A 22426-nucleotide genomic window follows, 5' to 3' on the forward strand; every position below is an offset into this window, starting at 1 on the left:
CTGGCAACGCTGCGTGGCACAGCCCAGCTGGAGCTGTTCCCTGCAGCCCATCTGGGACAGTTTAATAGATGAACTTGAATTAGTGACCGTTGCTCCAAAGGGGCAAGATTTAGCAAATCTCACCACAGCAGCCTCTGCAGCAAGGTGCACTGGCACTGCTGGAAACAGCTAATTGGAAACATCACAAGTTCAGGTTAAAAATAAAAGCTCACACTTACCAAAGGTGGGTACAGGATAAAGCCAGCCCTGCTCCTGCCTTATTTGCTTGTACTTGAGTTGTTACTTCCAGAAAATCCCTGGGGAAATGCCTTTGAGATTTTATAACCTGAGGACCCATCTACCAGTGGCTTTCACCATGCACACTGCCAGTCCATGTAGGAACATGGGCTCCTTCTAAAGTTTTCACCAAAAGGTGCCATTTTTAAGAGTCCATCATTCAAATCAGACTGGAAACCACGGTCGCAGGCTGCTCATTTCAGTACTTTTCAAGGCGAACGGTGTAGCTTACAAGTGTCATTACTTGACGCTGAAATCACTTACACTGGAGCGGAAGAGGCTCAACACTTGTGGAAACGGTACCATCACATTTTGTCAGAAGATGGACGAGTCCTAACGAGGATGCAGGGCCATTGGACAGAGTTTAAACGCTGTTTGCTGACCATGAGACACGGCAAGTCGTACCAGGTTGCGGCATTCAGGTATTACCGGCAGCAGCAAGATGAAAAAAAGTGTACAATATCCTCACCAGTAGCGAGGAAGTACGGCATTTGCCCTTACATCACTACCTACTCCAAAAAAACAGGGGGAAACAATTTTAAAGAAATAGCTTCTATGAATTAAATCTTCTGCTGCCAAACACTATTGTTAAATCTTTGCTGTTGGCAGTGATCAGCTTTCGCTGGCCTATGAGCCATAATAATACCGAGCAGTGTGCCAGAGACACCTTGCTCTCGGCCAGTTCTATTTTTCCTGTGGTCGTGAGCAGCAGCAGAGGCAAGGATAGCTGCCGGACTGGGTTGGCTGCCCTAGAATGCTGCAGAGCAAAGCCAGAAAGGTCAGACTAGAAATAAGACAAATAAAATCCAACTAATTTAAGGTCTTTCGAACACACTTCGTTCTACTTCACCCATTACTTTAAATGAGATCCCCTGAAGGCAATGCATGAGAGAGACATTTTGTCTGAAAACACATTTTTGTAATTTATTAAATTTGTACACAGAGTTAGCTAGTACTGTTCTCATCAACGTATTTTTAACCTGCTCCGCCATCATCCCTCCCCAGGTCAGCAGTCTGCTCTATTGAATAAACGGAAGGCAAAGCCCTTTGCCTCCTTGGGTAGCCTGAACAGCAGTGGTTCCACTCGACCCGAAAGGCTCAGCAGCCAAAAGGCAAGTTTGATTATTTTATTTAAAATTAAACATTTCTTTCCGCTCAGCTACTGCGTGTGGAGCCAAACATTGTGTCTGATCGTTGTCAGTGCCAGGAGAAACTGCTCCATGAAAACTGATCCGAAATTAGAGACCTTAACAGGTAACAAAGCTGTCAGAGAAACAGCTTCTCAGATGTTGCCTCAGAACTGCAGGATTTGGGTTTATGCTGAAACTTTTTACCATTTTAAGCTCAAAGTTGCTCTTATCTGTGGTGAAGAGAGGTTTTATTGTTACTGGATAGAGTTACTGGTGTTGAAAAACAGCAATGATTTTGCTTAGTTGTAGTTGCACTGATTTCACTGGGCATCAGGAGGTTCTGTTAAAAGCTAAATCTTTCATGTTACTCCAGACAGCACTGTGCAAGTCCCAAGTCAATATAAAAACAAAATTAAGCAAATCAGAGAAAGCTCCTTGGAAATGCATGGGTAGGGAAAAAAAAAACCCAAACCAATCTGGACACTTCACTTGGGATTGTCATTTTCTTGAAGAATGCCTTTAAAAACCAGAAGAACATCCCAGAACAACCTGAAGACTCAAGGACCTTGGTCAACTGGTTTCTGCCCTCAAATACTGGCTTCATCACTCCAGGTCAAATTTGCAGTTTCTACCACTACATGTGGTTTTTCACATCAAATCATCATAATTAACATCTGTAAAGTGCTTTGAGATAGTGCTACAAAAATACTAACAGTTAAAAGGAGGGCAGAACATCTATTATCAGCACCTAGCTGATTATTACTACTTGTTTTTTTTTCCTCAGAGCAGCATCACTATGTTCTCCTTTGACTTCCTATTAACAAAGAGCAAGGTGCCAGCGTTGGAGATGGCACACAGGCAAAAGGAGTTTCTGCAGGGCAGTGGAAGAAGGATGTATTGGAAAACATGAAGATGTCTTCTGGAAAGATGAATGAAGCAGAGCTCCAGAAAAGGATGGGTATTTACTTCCCACCTACATCAGGAAAGCAGTGCCACATGCAGATTCATGTGCACAAAACTATGCAGGAGGCTTTAGATACCATAAATATTTGCCGAACAAGGAGAGAGGTGGTGCTAATCTTAAAAAAAATATTTCAAGACCAATACTTTTTGGGAGGAGGACATAACTGCTCATTAGAAGCTATTGCCTGAGGGCTGTTAACTACTTAGTAGTAAAATCCTGCTACCTTTCCAGTTGACAGTAACTTCTCTCTAGTTAGCAGCTTCACAAAAGCAATCCTTGTATGAATCCATAAAGCTTTCCAAGGTTTTTAAAAGGTTAATTTTACCATTATAATTGCACTTTAAAAACAGGCATCAACCCCTATGCACTCTCCCCAAACACCTCCTTGATTTATAAAAGTGGAAAGAAAGGCTACAATTATTCACTGTCCTACAGCTACCAGGATTTGAAAGGTTTGATTTAGGTGCCTGAAGAAAGGACACAAACACCCAGTTTTCAGATCAGGAAAAAGTGTGCATTTTAAAAAAACAGCAGGCTTCACAGCTTGGCTTGCATCGGCTTCAGGTGTTTGTGGAAAGACTCATGAACCTGTAAGAGGACAAGACAGTGGTTACAACAAGGTCAGGCCTGAGCTTTAAAACAGTTTTGGCTCTTTACATCTTGCAGTGTGGTTTTATACTAAGGAAATTTGAATCAGAGGCAAGTGCCTTGGGAATTTAAGAACAGCCAGCTAAGTCCTGTATTTGAGTGGCTGCATGACACAAGGGATGAGAATATAAGCCAAAACAAATAGCTTCCCCACTACCTTTCCTGTAAGAAAAAAGAACGCAAGACATCTTATGTCCTTACAGACAATTCTTCGGCATTTTAATTCAAAGAAAACTGGTAGAGGTCTCCTAAGGGGACTGTAATGAAGCTCCTAAGCCCCACTGACTTCAGAAGCACAAAAAATTGAGCAAGTTCTGGTGGGATTTAACTACAATCGCAGCCTCTGGCAGCCCATCGTAGGAGATAGTCTGTCCAAATCAAGTAAGGGCAGTAAAGGCCACCGAGACAGGATTTAGAGTTCTGTTTTGGCTGATGGAAGAGGGACACTGACTCTTCTCAGCTCCGTTTCTTTTATTACCTCAGCTGTAGCTACAGCCTTAGGGCAGATATGCAACACCTGACACTTAAGTACTACATGAGAGCAATTTATTTTCTTCTCCAGTCACTACTACTGCCTGAAGGCACCAAAAGATTTGCCAGAAAACAGGTAAGGGTTTCACAGCCACTGTCACTAAGCAGAATTAACAGCAAGTGATAATTTCTTTAAATTCAATGAGATTATTCCATTTTTTCTCTAGGGAGAGTATGATTTCCTCCCTCAACTGAGAAACTCAAAAGTATCCCAACAGGGGTGTATGTGAGGTACACATGGGAGAGTAACTGAAGAAAGTATGCTGAAAGCAGAGGAGCAGAAGTAGGTTGCTAGTTTTGGTCCATTACCACTAGTGACTTCTCTCCCCAATTCATCAATTATGTGCTGAGATCACTGGATCAAAATTAAAAAACCCTAAATTAGGTTATTTCTCTGGACACATGTGACTTAAAGATGAAGAAATAAAGTTTCTTTACCTCTGTTTTGTTCAGTGGGGATTTCTTTGCCCACTCAAACATGTTCTCGTAGACATTGCCATCATACCGGCCAAGCACAGATCCAAGATGAACGTCATGAAAGTCAAAGGAGTCTACCAGCGCTACTGCATTGGGACGAATTATAGCTAAGAGCTCTTTCACACGCTGGTTCACTTGAGTAATTTGGGCATCGGTCAGAATACCCGCCTTGGGGAAAAAAAAAAAAAAAGAGATTATCAGAAGAGTATGCAAGTCACGAGAACCTTCCCTTCCCCTATGGTCTAACATACATCAGCCTTCCCCCACACAAAAATGCAGCAGTTCATAAACACTAGATTTTTTTTTCCCCAAGTGCTAAGTAATCAAATTGGCAATTTGCCATAGAGTACAAGCAAAAGGAGATGCCTAGCATAGCCCACCATACTGCCTAGCTATTTAATCTCTGATGGGAGACTCATTCTTTAGAGCGCCTGTATGTTAACTTCAGTAGCAAGTTTTCTTGAAGAATGTGCAGTTGCGTATATTAAATTCTTCCTGGTTTCAGGGAACTTTTTGGTAAGCAGCAAAGAAGAAAATAGGAAGACAAAACATACCACATCTGCCTGAAGACAAAATAAAACACTGCTGCACAAATACATTCTCAAACTGAAAAAATGAAGAGAAGAAAAGTAATGCCTGAGAATTTAAACCCATTCACTGAAGGATGGGTTAAGATTTGGAGTACAACATCCCCCTTTTGTGCACCAATTTACAAATGCATAGAGCTCTCGGAGCATGTCTAACTTACACCTCATTTATTAACTCCTTGTTTTTTAACAAACAACACCTGGTCACCAACTGGAAAACATTTAAGCTAACCTAGACAGATGCCATGTTACCATTTATCATCCAACTCTGCTTCTGGCAGATCACAAGGGACACTTGACAAAAGCCTTCCATCAGACCTGCACTGCTAATGGCCTTCTGGAAGTCAACAGTCAAGACCTTACGCCTAAGCATTCGTGCAACTTTGCATTTAAAGCATCTTTGCAAACAATGACTCTGGCTCTAGAGATTTAAAGTGTTGGAGAAAGACACCAACCTGCAAGAAATCCCCTGTGTTCTTACTGATCCCATACAGCGCATACAGGAGAGACAGCTCAGTCATGACAGCACAGACAGCTGCATTACTGATCTCAGACAGCTTTGCTGTGAAAAGCTTCACTATCACGTAGTGACAGTGTGCCTACAAGAAATGAAAGGAAGGTGAATCAGGTTCATGAAGAGATGAAAAGCTCTTATAGCATATTTCTTTATCAGGCACATCACTGACCTCAGATGCTCGCACAAGATCAACAGAAGTTCTGTTCCAGGCATCCTCCTTGCTCTTTCTGTGGTTCAGTTCAGCTTGCAAATTCTTTGCTGCGGCTTCTACAAGCCTATTTCATAAAAGGAAGAAAAACAGGTTATGCAATAACACCACATTAACAAGATTACGTACACTGAATTAATATGAATTTCAGTCTAACACATCAGAATAACTTGGAGGTCGTGTGCCACAACTGAATACATTGCCTGGAATGAGCAGGTGTGGCTCTAAAACCCCTATCATCACTGCTGCAGCTAGAACACAGCTACAGAAGAGTAAGACAACATTTGACAGCACCTATGTGGTGCCTGAATACTTACTCGCATGTAGGTATCTGTTCTACTCTCACACTTCCTTCACAACAGGCTTTAATATCAGGATTGTTTCTCTCCAGATAGATCTCTGAGCAGTTTGAACAATGTTGGTATTTGTATGCTCGAATATACTTCACATTTAAATAAGAAAAAGGTATTTCAAAATGGAACAGAGCAGAGTAGCTAGGCTATGTGTAGGCGTAGCCTATGCGTATGTAGCCTCTTGTAACCTCAAAGCATTTAACACTGACCCAACCTAGTAAAGTGTGTCACTTCTTGAAAGCAACACATGGAGCAAAGCTTTGCAAATCACATCTTGAGAATCTAACATTAACAGGGCAGCACATCACTGCCATCTCCCAAGACACACAATTTTATTGGTGCTTGGCTCATTCTAATAAGTGTGAACTCACCGGGCAGCACGTGCTTTGTAGGCCTCTACCAAGCTGACTGGATCATTGATCCGCACAGTCACAGTCCTAGCAGCCACATGCTGTGGCTGAATGCGTTGCCTGGAGAGATCGTTAAGGTAGGACACCATGCCAGTAACCCGCTGCCCAGAACTAACTTGGGTGTAGCTTTTGACAAGGAACCTGAAAATAGAGACAACAAATAGCAACTCTTACTCATGAGTTGTTTGAATGGAGAGAAGTCATCTTACCTAGGGTCAGACTAGCAAAGAACAGTTGTAGGCACATACTTTTCTGTCAAGAATAGGGCAAGGGATAGAAACATGAGACACCAGTTTCATGGTAATACGGGATGCTCTTCTGCTCATCACTTCAGCTACAAAGGTCATAATGCCAAGGCAAGAATGTCTAGGACACAATAGGACAGAAGCTACCATACCTAGCTGTCTGCAGCATCATGACTGTGTTTTCTCCCTCGTAGGTGCAGGATGGTGTGAATGTGACATAGATGTCAGGAATGCCACTGCAGCGAGAGTAGCCATGCCCACCACATGCCATCCGACATTCCTCAATACCAGCATTGGCAGTCCAGGAAGTGAACGCCTTCAGCCCTGCTGTCAGTGCATGGAGCTGATGGACAAAAGCAAAGCCAGATTTTTTATTTTCCATTCTTAGCTTGCACACATATGTGCTAAGTACTGCAGCTCCCAGAAGAAAGCAGAGTCAATACCATCCTTCCAGTGTCCCACAGGGTCTTGTTTTTCTTGCAAGGACTCTTTCCTGAGCCGAACTATTTATATGAAAGCCTCTATACCTGTAAAGATTTCTTTTGAGTACCCCATCTTTTCTGTCTCTATGCGTTATGTCCAAGACTGTTTTCAATTGCCTATTGTCACATTAGGTTCCCAGACAGAATCCCTAACGGAAAACTGACATTTTACAACCCTAACCCCTCAGTATCGTACTGATACCTTTGATCAACACACCAATTCTACCCTAGTGACTTGGAAGAGCAATCAAGAAGCTACAGCACAAGCATAAGACCAGCCTTAACTCCACTCCCAAGAGATATGCCATCATTCCTGGAAAGTCACCTTTTTAAAAAAAATATTCACAGTAGCTTTCTCACTGTGCATTACTCCCTATTTTTTTGTAAAGGGCTGCTAAATGAATAGTGCAAATAAAGAAATAAAGTCACCAGCGTATACTGGGCTTGGGATCTCCGAACCTAAAGAATCACAAGACGTCTCAGGAGTGAAAGCCAAAAATGCTTGATGCCTTTTCTCCCATGCCGTAAAGAAACCTTACATAAAATCAACAGAGGGCACAGTACCTCTGGCAGCTCACTCAGATCCCCTTCATTGATGTCTCCACTAATACGACGATAGGTGTCTTTTATGTAGGCTCCCACAAAGTGAAAAGCATAGGCTGTTGCCAGGAGAGGAAAGAGTTTGTATTGTTGGGTCTGATAATCCAAGATCTGGGGTTCTGGTTCCCTAGAGCAATATACAGACGAGTTAGTATGCCAGTAGCTAGCAAACTGCCGTGAAGTCCTATTCAGCTCTAAGTAGCTTCTCCACTTGGATAGTACAAGCTGCATCCATATCAAGCCAGACTATCTAAGACTATACAGCAAAAGCCTCTGGCAGGGGGAAGGCATTTTGGCAGTCAAGAATGGAAGATTACTCATTTCCCAGGATGAAACAATGTTTTGAAACTACCAAGTGCCAAAGCAAACATCATCAACCACAGTCCCTCTTCCCTCCAGTATTTGGGAATTTTCCCTCAGCACTTAGGCCGCTCTTTTATTTCACTGCACTTACCCTGGCTTTAGCTCAGACTGGTGCCTCACTGCACTATAGCGGATGGCAATGGTACAAGCCCGGGACAGGGAGCGAGCTGAATCGCCTACAATGAGAGATCGGATGAACACCATGGTCCCGTAGGTTAGCTTGTCACTAAGTGGTTTCACATAGGTGCCATCTGGTTCAACCTACCAAAAAAAAAAACCCAGCCTGTTGATTTTTAAAGTTTCTTCCCTTTTACATGTTCACATCTCAAGCTCTAAACTCATAAAGTAGCACTTAAAAGCAACCTACAATCTTGTTGATACACTATTCAACCACACAAGAGGACTTGAAGTGTCCATTTCTAACAGCATATGCTGAAATTCACTGCTTTACCTGGGCATATTTCATCAGCATGTTTTCCCGAGGAATTCTGAAGTTGTCCATTTTCAGGTAGCCATTATCCATTTCATCATAACCAAATTTTGGTCCAATGTCACCCACTGTAATACCTGCCACAGACAAAGCCGCTTGCATTACGAAATAGGAACTAAACACCACACGAGAGGTTCAAGCCTTCTCCAATAGACTGTTTAGTTTTCTAGCAAGTCCTAGCATTGTTAGGAGTAACAGCTAACGAGGACCTTAATCTCTTTGATGGAAAAATGGACATCAAAATATGGGGATCTTCACAATTTACATGCAGTCCTACTATCCAGTCACCAGGGGAGCTGTCTCTAAAGATCATCCAGCTCACTTCTAGCTAAAGAATGATGAAAGGTATTCTTTCCCTTTCAGAAAGTAGGACATGCTGCCTCACAGAACGCATAGCTGGGAAACACTGGGACAGAATCAAATCCCAAACTAACCTTCACATTGGAAGTGTGACATGAAAGATGATTTAGTGGTAGTTCTGTCATAAGAAAGACTCCTTCAAGCCCTGTGACCTACCATCAACTCACTGAAATCAGCTAGTGAAATAAGCCACGTACATTAACAAGACACATGCAGCTGTATATAGTTGGAGAGAAGCAGTTCTAATGTATTCCATGAGTGCTAAACCCTTAACGTTAATTTTTACCTGGCAAAGGTTTGTGGGTGCCCAGCTGCCGTATGGGAACAATGAAGGCATGCAGCCCTTTGCACTGGCCCTGAGTGTAGAGCTGAGCCAGAACAATGGCATGGTTCGACGTCTTTCCAACTGCAAAAGGAGTGGGAGTCAGGGGAAAAAAAAAAGTCAACGTACTTATATACACAGAGTCTCTTTCCTTAAAGCAGGATCTGAGATTACCTTAACCACGTTAAGGTAATGTGTTAGAAAACCAGATTTACAACACTGGTTATCATCTAAATTCTACAGCTAGACAAACAATGATGCTCAAGTCAATGAAAGTCGCACAATATGATTCTCTCAACTATGCAATACCAAGTCCTTGGCAAACCTGCCAGTGGAGCTGAAGGAAGTATGAAGATTTTGATACAACCGATCAAAAATTACACCAAATCCATACAGTGCGAATGATTCTGAGAAACAATTCAGAGCACACAGATAATCCAAAGTTTTAGTAGGCTCTGATAAGTCTGTTACTTGTTGTGCAAGAGTAACTGCCTTTCAGCCAACTCTTTGGATCAACTTTCAATCATCATTCTGTAGATATAATAGACATGACATCACCTCCCTAAGTTTTTCCATACATCTTCCAGATTTAGACACCCAATGATGCACTTACGTCCACCTGGCCACCACTTAATGGAGGTCACAGTGGGGCTGTTGAGGATGAATTCCTGGGTAGCTGGGTCATAAGTAGCTGTAGTTTCTAGACCGCGAAGGTGAGTTCCTGAAAATAAGCAAACACATTGTTTTGGCAGAAAGTCAGTCACAAAACAGAGACAAGGACAGAACTGGACAATGGAAAGTTGAACTCCAGTAGTAATGTACAAATTTTAACTTTGCTTTTAGGCTATATAAAGGACTAAATATCAACCAATTAAGGAAGAACAAGTGAGAGTCAGACCATATTCTGGGACCTGAAGCCAATTCTCAGAAAACATGTAATTTTTTTTTCTTCCCAGTGGTCTAAGGCAATTCCAAGCACCTCCAATCTGACACCTTTTTGCTATTACATACCAGAAGCCCTTTCTCAGTTAAAAAGGTCCACAAAAACACGCTCACCTGAATTTCACTAAAACTGCAATCTGATTAAATTGCAAAATAAAAATTGTATACTTTTCAGCCACAAGATGAAATAAGTAGTGCCCATCATCTCTTCATTCCCTCATCAGGCCTACATTCTCCTCACTTGATGGAGCAGTTTCTCCCAAACGAGATCACCCATAGCTCCAAGACAGCAAGTAATGGCATGCATATTCTAGGGTACTGATGCAGGTAGATGAAGAGACTACAAAAAGATGAAGGTAACAATTCCAGGAACAGTCTTTGTCTTCTGCCCCCAACTCTTTACTTCACACACACACCTGTCTCAGCAGTGGCATTGTCCCTGCATGCTAAAAAAATAAAAAATCACCAGGCCTACTTACTTAAACTAGACAAGCTGTGAACACTCCTGATAGTCTGGACTGACAAAGCAAGACAGAGCCAGTGGCTCTACACAAGCACTTCAACATGGAAAAGGATATCACCTTGATGCAACCACGTTTCCAAAGCATGGAGTTAATGGTAGATTTCCACAGGCAGCTTAACACAGACTTACTTTGCTGGTAAAGGATCTTCGAACCTCACTAGTTGCAAGAGGTTCTCCACAGACTTGCAGTGACTTTATGCTTCATACAGTCTCTACAATTCACTTCAGCACAAAGGTAAATCCTGCTCGTTTTTAGAAAATAATTCCCATCTGCAACTCTCAGATGTCAAAATTAAAGTTTCCCAAGGCATAATATCCTCCCTTTGAAACTTGGATTAAAAGCGTTGCAATCACAATACTGCTGGAGTTATCAAAATCCATTTCAAAGCTTGAAAGCAAAGGAATAGCAACAAAGAACAAAGTCTACTTGAGATAGAGAATAAAAAAAAAAACATTTCGTGGTCCAATTAAAAAGAACACATGGGAGTGAACTAAAGAACTGGGGGAATAAAGCTCCCCACAAAACATGAGCATTGGAACCAAGTCATCCACATGTTCTCTGATCCAAGGTCAGTCCCAAGGTGATAAGCAACTCTTACTTTTTTTGGCATCTCTTTCAGTACCTTAAAGCTCTGTCCTTTTGTCTTCACACTGAACGTTAAGTAGAGCAAAGCAGAAATCACACTGGAAAGAATGGTAAGTGTAGAAATGAACAGATGTCATCAAACTGACATCACCATAGCCATATACAATAATCTATACTGGTTTGAATGGCACAAGAGGAGCACTCAGTAAGCTCATATATAGAGCTACAGATATCAAACTCTCCCATAGGAGAAAAAAAGGGCAAGTAGCGTGTGGCATAATGATCTATTAAAAATTTCAGAGGCAATCCACTTTTCCGTATAGCCACAACTGCATGTGTAAAGACTGTGGGGTAAACACACACCATTTTTCCCAGGCAGGGGAGTCCTTTGTACACAAAGTCATTCTTAGAAAGAGCATTTAGTGAATGTACTGTACCATGGCCCATTTCAGTCTGGGCATAAGTGCCAATGATCTCCAAGTTCCAGGCAGGCATGAAGAAGCGATCCTGCTGCTCTGGGGTTGCCTGGGTGAGAAGGGTGGGGAGGAACATGCCCAGATGAAGGTCCAGAGGCTCAGGCCGTCCACGATGAACAAAGCTGTGAAGAAGTGTCATGGGATGGGAGCGTGAAGGGAACGTTATGGGAGGGAAGCAAGCATGAGGATTCATGGTGGAGATTCAGGAAGAGACAAAAAGAAAAAAAAAAATGATTCATGTGTAAATCAGAATTCAGCAAGTGTATTTTAGAAAGCCAGAGCACTGTCCTTTTCTCAGGCCTGAATAATAAGAAATTACACTTACTCTGACATAAACATGCTGCAATGCATTTCTTTCTAATCATACATAAAATGCATTTGCAACATTCCCGTATTTTTGATGCACCGTGACTGACAACAAAAAGGATTAATCCAAACCAAAAGAAAGACCAGACCTTCACTATGGTTTGGAAACCAGAGCATCCCTAAGTTAAACGGGCTGAGTCAGAATGTCAGTTTGTTGAAGATGTGATCTGGCTGGATGAAGCAAGCCTTCACCCAAAGATATGAAGTCCACTTTTTTTTTTTCCATGGTTTGAGCGTAGAACCTGGTAGAAGTCCCAGTTTATCCAGCTGAATGAGCTAGGTTTTCACTGAACTTTCTTTTTAAAAAAGGGAAGTCCTTTTGTCTGTACTATCTAGTTCACTTTTTTTTAATTAAAGATGAGACACAACTAGTGTATATTACATTCCAACTCAACTCCCTTCAACTTTTACTATTTTTAAAAGCTCTCTTAAAAGGACAGTGCTCTGCATGTGTAAGTCAAAGTTGTGAACATAAGCAACTTGGCAAGAAAGCCAACATTTTTCAACCTGTAAATCACCAGCTGTCCAATTAAACATGTTTCATTAGAACTACTCTTCCTCCAAGTTCTGTCAAACACCACTCTTAGGTAGTTAAGTGGTCTATTAAGCTTTTCGATATAAATAATTAAACGCTCGTTAAATCTTTAAATATTGATAGCGCTGAGTATTAAAATAGTGGGGATATAGATTGAGGATCAGTACCTTCTGTATAAAGGCTGTCCATCTGGCACATTTATGTATGAAAATGTAATTGGTCTTTAACAGGAATATACATATATTTAAATGAGATATGCATTATGGAAAGAGCACTGATCTGAGCTTAGCTCAAACTCAGTTGCCTTCTTATCAAAGTGGGAAGAATGCATTCTTGTGTTACCTCTAAACACACTTTAATATGAACTAGCTCTATCCCCAGAGCTTCCCAAGAACTGTAGTTCTTGTCTTTGATATTCTCAGGCACCTACAAATACATTCAGCCATCTAATAAAACCAGTAGCAATGTTTGCTAAGCTTTTTGACTGAACAGTGACCAAGCTCAACCGAGGAGTAACGAGTTACAGGAATACCAGACTTTAAGAGAGTTCAGTACTGGTGAGAAGTACACAGCTGACCGTCAAAGACTGAAAGAAAATCCTTATTTTCTCCTGTGACAATTACTGCAGAAGCTTTACTGATGAAGTCATTAGATACTCAACATTCACAGCAGGAATGCCAAACGGTTCTATTTTAATTATTCAGCATGGAAAGTGTATTTACTTTACCATACTATCACCATATTAGTTCTATTAAGTGTCAAAATATTAATTTTATCATCAAACAACATGAGAACTATAAGCAAACCAGACCATCACCAGGCAAGAAAGTGCAATCATCTAATGTGAAATAGCAAGTAAAACAAATCACTTTGGTGTGGATGTGTGTCTGATTTAAAGAAGTCGGTGTGAAAAAGCATACAAGGCCAGCAGGCATTTATTGTTGCCATCCGGTTGTCTCTCAGCTTCTGGTGTTGAGCTAGGTTTGCTCACGCCATCTCTCCCAAGCAGAACAGATGACAGGATTTCCTCCGTTGCATCTTCTACAAACGTTTCAGCTACCATGAGTAGGTGTAACCGAACAGCCAGGCAACCGGCATCACCGTCTAACTTTTTCAATTGTCCAGACTTGTACATATCATGCTTTCCAAGTTTTGATGCCAGCACAAGCACTGGAGTCTGTGGTTTGTTAAACTATTCTTGCTGGTATTTAACAGCCATAATTCCAGGTTCTGGGCTAAAAGACTGTTTTCTGATCCATTAAACATTCTTCCATCTGAAGAAGTAAAAGCCGTTCTCAACAATAGTAGGAATAAGATTTTTTTCTTCTTTGAAAGCAAGACCTTTCCATGAACTTGTACAGCTGCAATGGAGTAGCATCTGGAAGAAAAGCGCTTGGGGCAAAGCATACCTTACTTTCAAAACCAAAAACGTGCAATCTCACCCTGCTACACTGCATCTAAAGGTGCAATTTTGACCTGTTTACGCAGGCTGATTATGAACTAAGAACTGAGACACACATACCCCAAATTCAGGTAAAAATAAGAACCACAGTACTGTTGACAGACATGTTCCAACCAGTTCAAGCGAAATTCAGACTCCCAGGGCTTAGAACAACCTCCTCATCTTAAAACAAAGGCAAACAACTGTGAAGTCAGTGATCAGCTAAGAGGTGCATTCTGGAAAAGACCAAATCTAACCCTAATTGTTAGGATGTGAAATTAAACAGCTGTCTGGCTATAGGGCAGGAAACATCAACAGTTAACCAAACTATTTTACCTTTCCCCTTTTAGATTTACCTAGGGAGCATCACCAATTTACAAACTGGAGTTACAGAAAAGAGGTTACCCATTGATCCCTGAAGGGAACTAACCATGTCCCATTTCGGTTTGGGCGTAGGTGCCAATTATCTTGACTCCATGGACCAGAGGCAGCCATTTCTCCTTCTGAGCATCAGTCGTTTGGGTCTCTAAGGTTTTTTGAAACATGCTGAAGTGGAGACCGAAAGGTTCAGGAAAACTGCCCAAGCATGTTCTACAGGAGAGAAATAGAGGAATCTGGATCTCAGTCTTACTGTTACTGTGATCCTGAAAGGCTTTTCTCCAACTGTAGCATAAGATAAATAATCTCTTTGCCTATTTCAATCTTTTTTTGTCCCACAAGCAACCTCCAAATATGGAGGCATCAGAGGCAATGCTAATAGGAAAATAAATGTTTCTTTCAGGCATTTTATTCACACTATGAATCCTGCTGTTGCTATGTAACTGGAAAAAATACTATTCTACAAAGATTCATGGGGAACTTAAAACTGAGGACATGAAAACCAAATTATTTTCTCCCCTATCTCTCAGGCTTGGGGAGAATAAATCCTACTACTGCTAGTAGCCTAGAACTAGGCCATATTAGCTAGAAGCACTATGTATTGAAAAGGAGAAGGCTTCTTAGGTGACCAAGTGCTTTTCAGAAGAGCTCTGTATTACCTGTAGCTGCTTCTATCAGCTGTGAGATCAGGAACTCACCTTCAATTAAAAATACTGTTACAGGCTAGTGCTGGAGGGAATGGAAGGAAAATGAGACATCGAAACAGAAGTTATTTCATGAGAGAAGGCTCTATTAATTTAGTAGCCACGATGGCAGGCAAAGTACATTCCCGATTAAAACAAGCTCCATAACACAAACGTGCTAGAAAGTTTCACTGTGTAAAAGCTTTGTAGTAAATAACAGCATCTTCCCTTCAACATTCTGCAGTCTGAACAGTTTTTTCATCTTCCATCAGCTGTACACAAATGCTTATTCCATCCAAATTCAAAGATGGAAGAACAAATGAGTGCTGTGCATGAATACCTACGTACAAGATCTCTCCCACCTGCCCAAGATACCAACAAGGAAAATATATCCTTCCACCTTGAGGTATTAATACCTGCCCAGGGAGCACATTTAAGTTTGTTGCCAACACAGATCCGCACTGCACAGTGGATGCTATGCATATAGTTTTTCAAATTACAGCAGCATTTCTGATTGGCATTTTACACCATGCCTGGAATGAGTGCCTGGGAGCAGAGAGTAAATAATTGATAATTCAAAACCAGATCCCTATGCCAACTGTGAAAATCAGCCTTAGGTGAGAGAAAGCAGGACAAAGCTCCTTCAGCACCACTGAACTGCATGTTGAAGACGCTTATGTTAAATGGAACAGTATTTAAATGGACAAGATTGAATGAGCCATGGATTCTTCCAGAAGCAAAACTACTGTCATCAAGTAATCTAATACTGGTGATTAATGTATTAACTGTGCTTTAAGCTGGTGTGAGTGCAGGTACAGTGACTAGAGTTCTTGGGATCAAGGCAGCCAGTTCTCTTACCAGAAAATATTCTACTGCCTACAGCAGCACGTATTTACAAAGCAGAAGTTATCAGGGTGACCAAGGGCTTAAAAATGCTACAAGGACAGGGAGACAAAATATTTTTCAGCATTCTTGTAGTTTCCTACCTGGGTTCTTCTTTCACTCCAGGACTAGTATAGCAATAGCAGCACCCTTTACTCCCTCACTGCCTACAACGCAATTACTGTGCATCTACTCCTTGGGCCCAGAAGGACAAACCTACAGGGAGAAAAATGAGTGCTGACTTTGAAATACACTGTTTCAGTGCAGCTTGGAAGAGATTGAAAGTTCTTTGTGTATTTTCAGGAGCCATTGAGAAAACTTATGAAAAAGGTGCAGCACATGCTTTGCTGTCAGAAAAATCAGGTCAGACACTGCTTCTTTGAAGGTAATGCTCCAGAAAAAAAAACCTTAAAGGTCACACCAGCAACTTTCACTGCCTATCAGTAAGTTTAATTGCAAGTGCCAGATATTTCATGCTTAACTAGCACCTTCTCTGATAGGAGTAAGAAGAATGACATTTTGCAAGCAGATACTTTCTAACATCCCTGCGTCAGAAGGTCGTACTACTTCACTGACTAAACATGCAGCATTTTAACAGCTCCTTGCATTAACAAAGCTGAAAGCAGAACTGAAAGCCAGCTAATTTACAGCAGAAACTTTTTATTTCTGCATACTCCACACTGAATGATTAGGATTTTCTTAAGGTGCCTTTTAACAACTTGAATGACAAGGAGAGAGAATCCGATTTTCCTCATGACACAGGGCAAACAGAAGAGGTACTACCTGTGAAGGGAGGAAGAACAAGTTTTCTTTCCTTCTTTTTCTTTCTCCAAACTCTTACTCCTTCCTCTCCCCATTTCTACATTCCCACTTGGCATTTCCCACTACCTACACAGCTTGTTCTCCAAAGGCTGCATTGTGCAACTGTTGAAGCACAAGACTGAACGTGGCTAGCTGCATCTAGCACTAGCAATTTCATCAATGACCAAAGATCACCTCGTTGGTCTGAAGTCAGATTTGCTACAACAATCAGTGAGTCAAGAGGAGGGCTGCAGTTCCAAATCCACATACAGGAGAAGGATGCAATACACTAGTTTGGCAATATACAACTTTCCAGATTTCACTGCAACCAACACCACCCACATAGTAAAAGGCACTTGTATTTGACAGATGAGTTTGATAGCGAATCTATCAGTGAACAGAGTATAATAGAAGCAAAGTCTATGTTTTCAGAGACTCCAAAGCCAAATGAATGATTGCAAAGGCATTCTCAGGCTGCAGAACTGGGTCACAGAATAGGGTCATTTACTTTAGGGCAAAATCTGTAAGCAAACTTTTCTAGCTTTTTGTGGTTCTTGCGGTAACTCTCTCAAGGAAGAGCATGAAGGATTGCCTCAGCGGAGGAGGAGCCGGGGGTATGTCTGACCTATGCTTACTGGGCTTCAGAGTTAACAAATGCTATGGTAATAATCTCCTTTTATAGCTGTATCAAAAAACCCAAGTCAGACTCATCCACTCCAAATTGATTTAGCAGTGGTTAGTAGGGCCCCTAGTACGTTTTTTCTGATTTGATTTGCTGAAAGCTACTCCAGGTCCTAACTTCAGTGTCAAAATGAGAAGTAGGGACAAATTCTCACAGGGAAAGTGCACGTTCATGCAATGCTTATGAACACAGGGATCATCTGTTGACTTGCAGCTCTCGGATCTTCTCTTCTTCTGTGCCCCGGTTTCTCCCAACTGTTTTTCATGTCTTCATTTAATCCCATTTTCCTCGATGAAGGTTATTTAAATTTGAAGGTGAATTAAAACTGACCAGATTTCTCTCTTCAAAGAGCTATGTAGCATTACACATCAGAAGAATTTCCCATTTTTCATGCTGACTTACATTTTGCTGCAGTTAGACTGTAAAAGAAGTCTTAAATATTGGCACTTTAAGGCTGCTGGCCTTCATAAGCTGTAGTCACAGCAGCAACTGCAGCGCTGACACATTAAGACACAGGAAGAATTCACTAGATAAGAAGCAATTAAAATGGCTTCTAAATATATTTAATAGATCCTCTTACGTTTTGGAGTCCAACAAAGCCCTTGTGGAAGTAGGAAGGAGGAACATTCAGCTCGACATGTCACAGCAGCAATAACTGTTTAAGCATATCTCCAGGGCAGCTGAAGGAAGAAGCATTTCTCCTCGCCTATTTATAAATCAAGCTATAAAGTTGGTCAGTCACGATACAAAGCTGCCTAGTGAAGTTCTGGTAGTATACAAAAGCTACAGGAAAACAACTAGCTCAAAATTCTCAAAAATTGCATATGTAAATAAATCTGTCCCTACTGTCTGGGGATAATCACAAGGCGTGAGGGATTATTGGCAAAATATCTTAAGCTTCTATCTGTAAAAAGCTGATGGTCAATCACAATAAATACAACTTGACATCTGAATCCAGGACTTCAATCTATTTCGTAAACTTCATTCAAGGCATGTCACAACACCATATCCATTCAATTTTCCAGTTTGGAAAAAAGAATAAACCCAAACACAGTTTCTCCAGGTCAGCTTTTACACAAATGAAGTTCCTTCTAGTTAGCACCAATTAGCATGCTTGCCCATGTGATAGAAATAAACTTAATTTTGCAAGTTGGGTGGAGTTCACTAAGTTTAAAAAAATATTTGACACTCAGCAGGTGAGAAAGTGGACACAGATGTTAAAATGCAAATGAAATCAAAGGATGAAATAATAATCCTTTCATTTCTTCCATTTATTAAGCAGCAGTAAGCCAGTATCCTCCCTTGCAGACACCAGACATTATAGTAAAGAATTCGAATCAAGAATATTAACAGTATACAGTTCTTAGAGCAAACAAACTTCACTTGTAGGTAAGAAGTATATGTACTGCTTTTCATTATTCTACATGTTATTACAGAAGACACTGGAAAATACAGTCAGTCCACAGTAATTGCAATTATCTTTTGAAATCCTGAATGTCTGCAGTTAGAATTGACTCTGGAAAAAAGTAAGCCTTCCTCATTGTTTCAGCTGATTTTGGATCATGAATTCTGACTAGTCACACCCGATTACTCATATCACATAAGATATGGATGTATTATTTGGTACCTATATGAAATACTAAGCTTTCATCCATTTAAGAGTTAAATTAAGAATTACTGATTTAAGAATTCTGACATTAAGAATTGCTGACTCCCAAATAAGTTTATGGAAAGACAAAACTAGAATCTGTCATTTGACTACTTCAGAAAAGTCCTATTTTCATAAGATATTGTCAGTAATGCTACCAAAAGACAGCATTTACATTGCAAACTTTGTTGAAATTTACCAGCTGGTATACTGGATAGACTTCTCCAAATTGTCTCCATAAAAATAATTGAAGAAACTTCCCTGTCGCCTCCAATAATCCTTGTGTAGGAAAAATTAATGATTAAATTTTGCCATGCAGTACCTGAATAATCTAATACAGTCACTGAACGTTTTTCTTGTTATCACTGTCCACCGATGCCAATTTTCAAAAGAACATTTACATTACCTCCATGAGAACTTTCATGACACAGGTCAGTGTAGACCAATTCCTTTGAAATTAAAACTACAGCAGACAAGATGATTTCAACTAACTAGCCCCAATACTCATGCCCTGAGGCCAATGACAGCTTTTCTACAAATCCAGTCAGAGGGGGCTTGTGATTCTACCAGTGCGTTATTTAATGTGCAATGTTCATTTAATGTGCCCGAGGATATATTCATAGTATTACATCCAGATTTCTAGAGCTGTGCAATCTCTCTGTTAAGCAGTTTCTGTTCGATTATATCAGAATGAGTTTAATAGAACTAAGGGGAGAAATACATCAAAGTCAGGAACTAAGTTCCCTGCAAGCTCGAAGGAATGAAACTCAGATGTAGAGTTTTATTTTTATTAACTTCATCCAAGGGTAAAACTATCAGATAAACAAAAGGTCAGATACAACAAAAAGCCTCTAGGTCAAAGAGAACCACTATAGCACCAGGAGCTTGGAGGGAGACAGGACAGAGTTATAAACAAGAACTTATAGAAGTTCCAACTATCCTGGAACATTTTCAAGTATGCCTGTAACACAACTTTATTAGGTCTAAGTGCAAAGTGAAGTAATCAGCTTTAAGGGATTTCATTAGAAGCTGAAATGTCATCAGATCTATTCAGATTCAAAATATTTTTGGAAATTTTTTCCTTTTGGGGAAAAAAAAAAATCAGACTACAAGTCCCATTTTTTACTTTCTGCACTGCATAATAAAAAGGGTGTAATTATTCATGGTGCATTTCTAGTCAAAAATCTAAGGAAACACAATATTCAGGAAATCAGGGTTTCATCTGAAATTCACTGAAGGCAAGACTTCAGCAGGCTTTCGTACAGGTCTTTAGCTTCCTTTGGACAGCAAACATAGGAAAAAAGCACAACTCTAATGTCCTTGGTGATGATCAAAGTACATATGAGAAGCAAACTCTACAGCTAGGTACCTTTTAAACCAGTAGATCTCCTCCGGATCTGCAATTCCATATTCTCTTAACTTCATCACCATCAGAGCGCTCTTCCTGATGGCTTGCTCATAGCGTTGGCTACGGGACAGGAAGTTCAAATCCTCATGTTGGAAGTCAGGGTCATTAATAACTAAGGCCTCTGGGGACAGAACAGGGGAGGAAAACAAACTCAGTTTCCACAAACCTCAATAGACAGTGGATGAGAAACGATTCAGCATTTCACTTGCTGTACCTCAAGGAACAGATATCAGAAAATTAAAAACAGAATTAAAAGTTAATGAAATCAGAAAGAAGTCAAAGCTCTTGGAGAGAGGGACTCTAGCAACAGGGCACTCTCCCATTCCACACATAAACCACATTTTAAGTTAGGAGCACTCTGGACTTGGCAGGAGGTTAATTCACTGACCTAAGACCTGCAGGCCCCTCAATAACAATCTCAAATCCTCAAATAGCCATTGTTACTGCCGGATCACACTGCCTCATGAACTTTGATCTCCATACAACCCCTTGCAGAAGGGCACAGCTACTATTCCCACTTGGCCGACTGGAAACCAAGGTACCCAGAGGCCACTGACTTTCTGTGTCCCCTTTGGCACACAAGTTACACAACACCATCCTCTGACAGTCCCACCCCAGTGCAGACTGGGGAAAAAAAGAGAGAATGGAGGTATTTCATTAATCTTACATATCATGGTTGGGTGAGAAACAGGTCATATTTGTACTGTTGGGCAAGAACGTACTAGGAAGGAAGAAGGAGGGGAGAGGGCCCAAGAGAAATGCCCATGGGAAGCTGCCTCTCACCCTCTGGAGGAAGGGGAAAGACAGAGGTAAAAGGACATTACTCTATCAGGGTGTCCTGGTTTCGGCTGGGATAGAGTTAATTTTCTTCCCAGTAGCTGGCACAGTGCTGTGGTTTGCATTTAGGATGAGCATAATGTTGATAACACACCGATGTTTTAGTTGTTGCTGAGCAGTGCTTACACTAGTCGAGGACTTTTCAGCTCCCCATGCTCTACCGACTGAGCAGGCTGGAGGTGCACAAGAAGCTGGGAGGGGGCACGGCCAGGACAGCTGACCCAAACCGGCCAAAGGGACATTCCATACCGTGGGACGTCGTGCTCAGTGTATAAACTGGGGGGAGTTGACTGGGGGGCAGCGACCGCTGCTCAGGGACTGGGTGGGCATTGGTCAGTGGGTGGTGAGCAATTGCATTGTACATCGCTTATTTTGTATATTCTTTTATCAATATTATAATTTTCCCTTCCTTTTCTGTCCCATTAAACTGTCTTTATCTCAACCCGCAAATTTTACTTCCCCCCCCCCCCGATTCTCTCCCTCATCCCGCTGTGAGAGAGGGGAGGGAGGGAGCGAACGGCTGTGTGGTGTTTAGCTGCCTGCCGGGTTAAACTACAACCCAGGGCCACCCCAAATCCCTTCTGGGAAGGGGAGGAGAGGGGGATCAGGGACATGACACTGCTCCTGCTCCCCTCTCACCCATTAGACAAAAATCCCTTCCTTCAGGCAGCCCCCTCCACCTGCAAGCCCTCTCCTCACAGCTTTCTCCTCTCCCTGGAGTCTCCCCTCTCCCCAAAAGCTCCTCCCCACGCCCTCCCTCCTCTACAGCCTCCCTCCTCACGACCTCCTCCCCCACCCCGGGTCTCCCCCTCCCCACAGCTTCCTCCCTCCTCACCTCCCCCGGGGCTTCCCACCCTCAACGTCGCCCCCCCCGGTCTCCCTCTCCCTAGAGCCCTCCTCTTGGGTCTCCCTCTCTCCCCACACCCCCGGTTTCCCTCTCCTAAAACCTCCTCCTCATTCACAGCCTCCCCTGAGCCCCCACCCTGGGCTGTCTCCCCCTCCTCGCAGCCCCCCGACCCGGACAGGCCCCACTCCCCTCAGCGCGGGGCACCGGGCCGGGGTTAGACGGCGGCACGCCCGGGGCCTCCCTCACCGATCTCCTTGCGGCGGCGGGTGCGCTCGGCGCCGCCGTCCAGGATGTGAGTGAGCAGCTCGGGCTGGAAGGTGGCGGCGGCGCGCTCCCTCCGCAGGTCCCCGTTCATCGCGGCGGCGGCTCCGCTCGGCCTCGGCCCCGGTCCCGATCCCGGCCTCCGCTCCGTCGGCCACGCCCCCGCG

The 22426-nt window shown here is 42.1% G+C and overlaps 1 protein-coding gene across 2 annotated transcripts; it reads right to left on the reverse strand.

Moving 5' to 3' along the window:
- Positions 1 to 1173: 1173 nt before the first annotated feature.
- ACOX1 (acyl-CoA oxidase 1) lies at positions 1174 to 22391 on the reverse strand. Of its 2 annotated transcripts, none has more exons than XM_076354001.1 (14): positions 22245 to 22391; positions 20276 to 20435; positions 11452 to 11612; positions 9577 to 9684; positions 8928 to 9047; positions 8243 to 8358; positions 7883 to 8052; positions 7393 to 7555; positions 6499 to 6689; positions 6063 to 6242; positions 5300 to 5405; positions 5069 to 5212; positions 3988 to 4194; positions 1174 to 2958 (listed from the first exon to the last, which is right to left on the reverse strand). In XM_076354001.1, the coding sequence occupies exons 1-14, from the start codon at positions 22351 to 22353 to the stop codon at positions 2908 to 2910; spliced, it is 1986 nt and encodes a 661-aa protein (XP_076210116.1). In that variant the 5' UTR covers positions 22354 to 22391; the 3' UTR covers positions 1174 to 2907. The 2 variants fall into 2 exon arrangements, with proteins under 2 accessions (XP_076210116.1, XP_076210117.1); XM_076354002.1 differs by lacking the exon at positions 11452 to 11612 and adding an exon at positions 14263 to 14423.
- Between the last annotated feature and the right edge of the window lie 35 nt (positions 22392 to 22426).

Source organism: Aptenodytes patagonicus, chromosome 16 (genome assembly GCF_965638725.1).
Source record: "Aptenodytes patagonicus chromosome 16, bAptPat1.pri.cur, whole genome shotgun sequence".
Taxonomy (NCBI): Eukaryota; Metazoa; Chordata; class Aves; order Sphenisciformes; family Spheniscidae; genus Aptenodytes; species Aptenodytes patagonicus.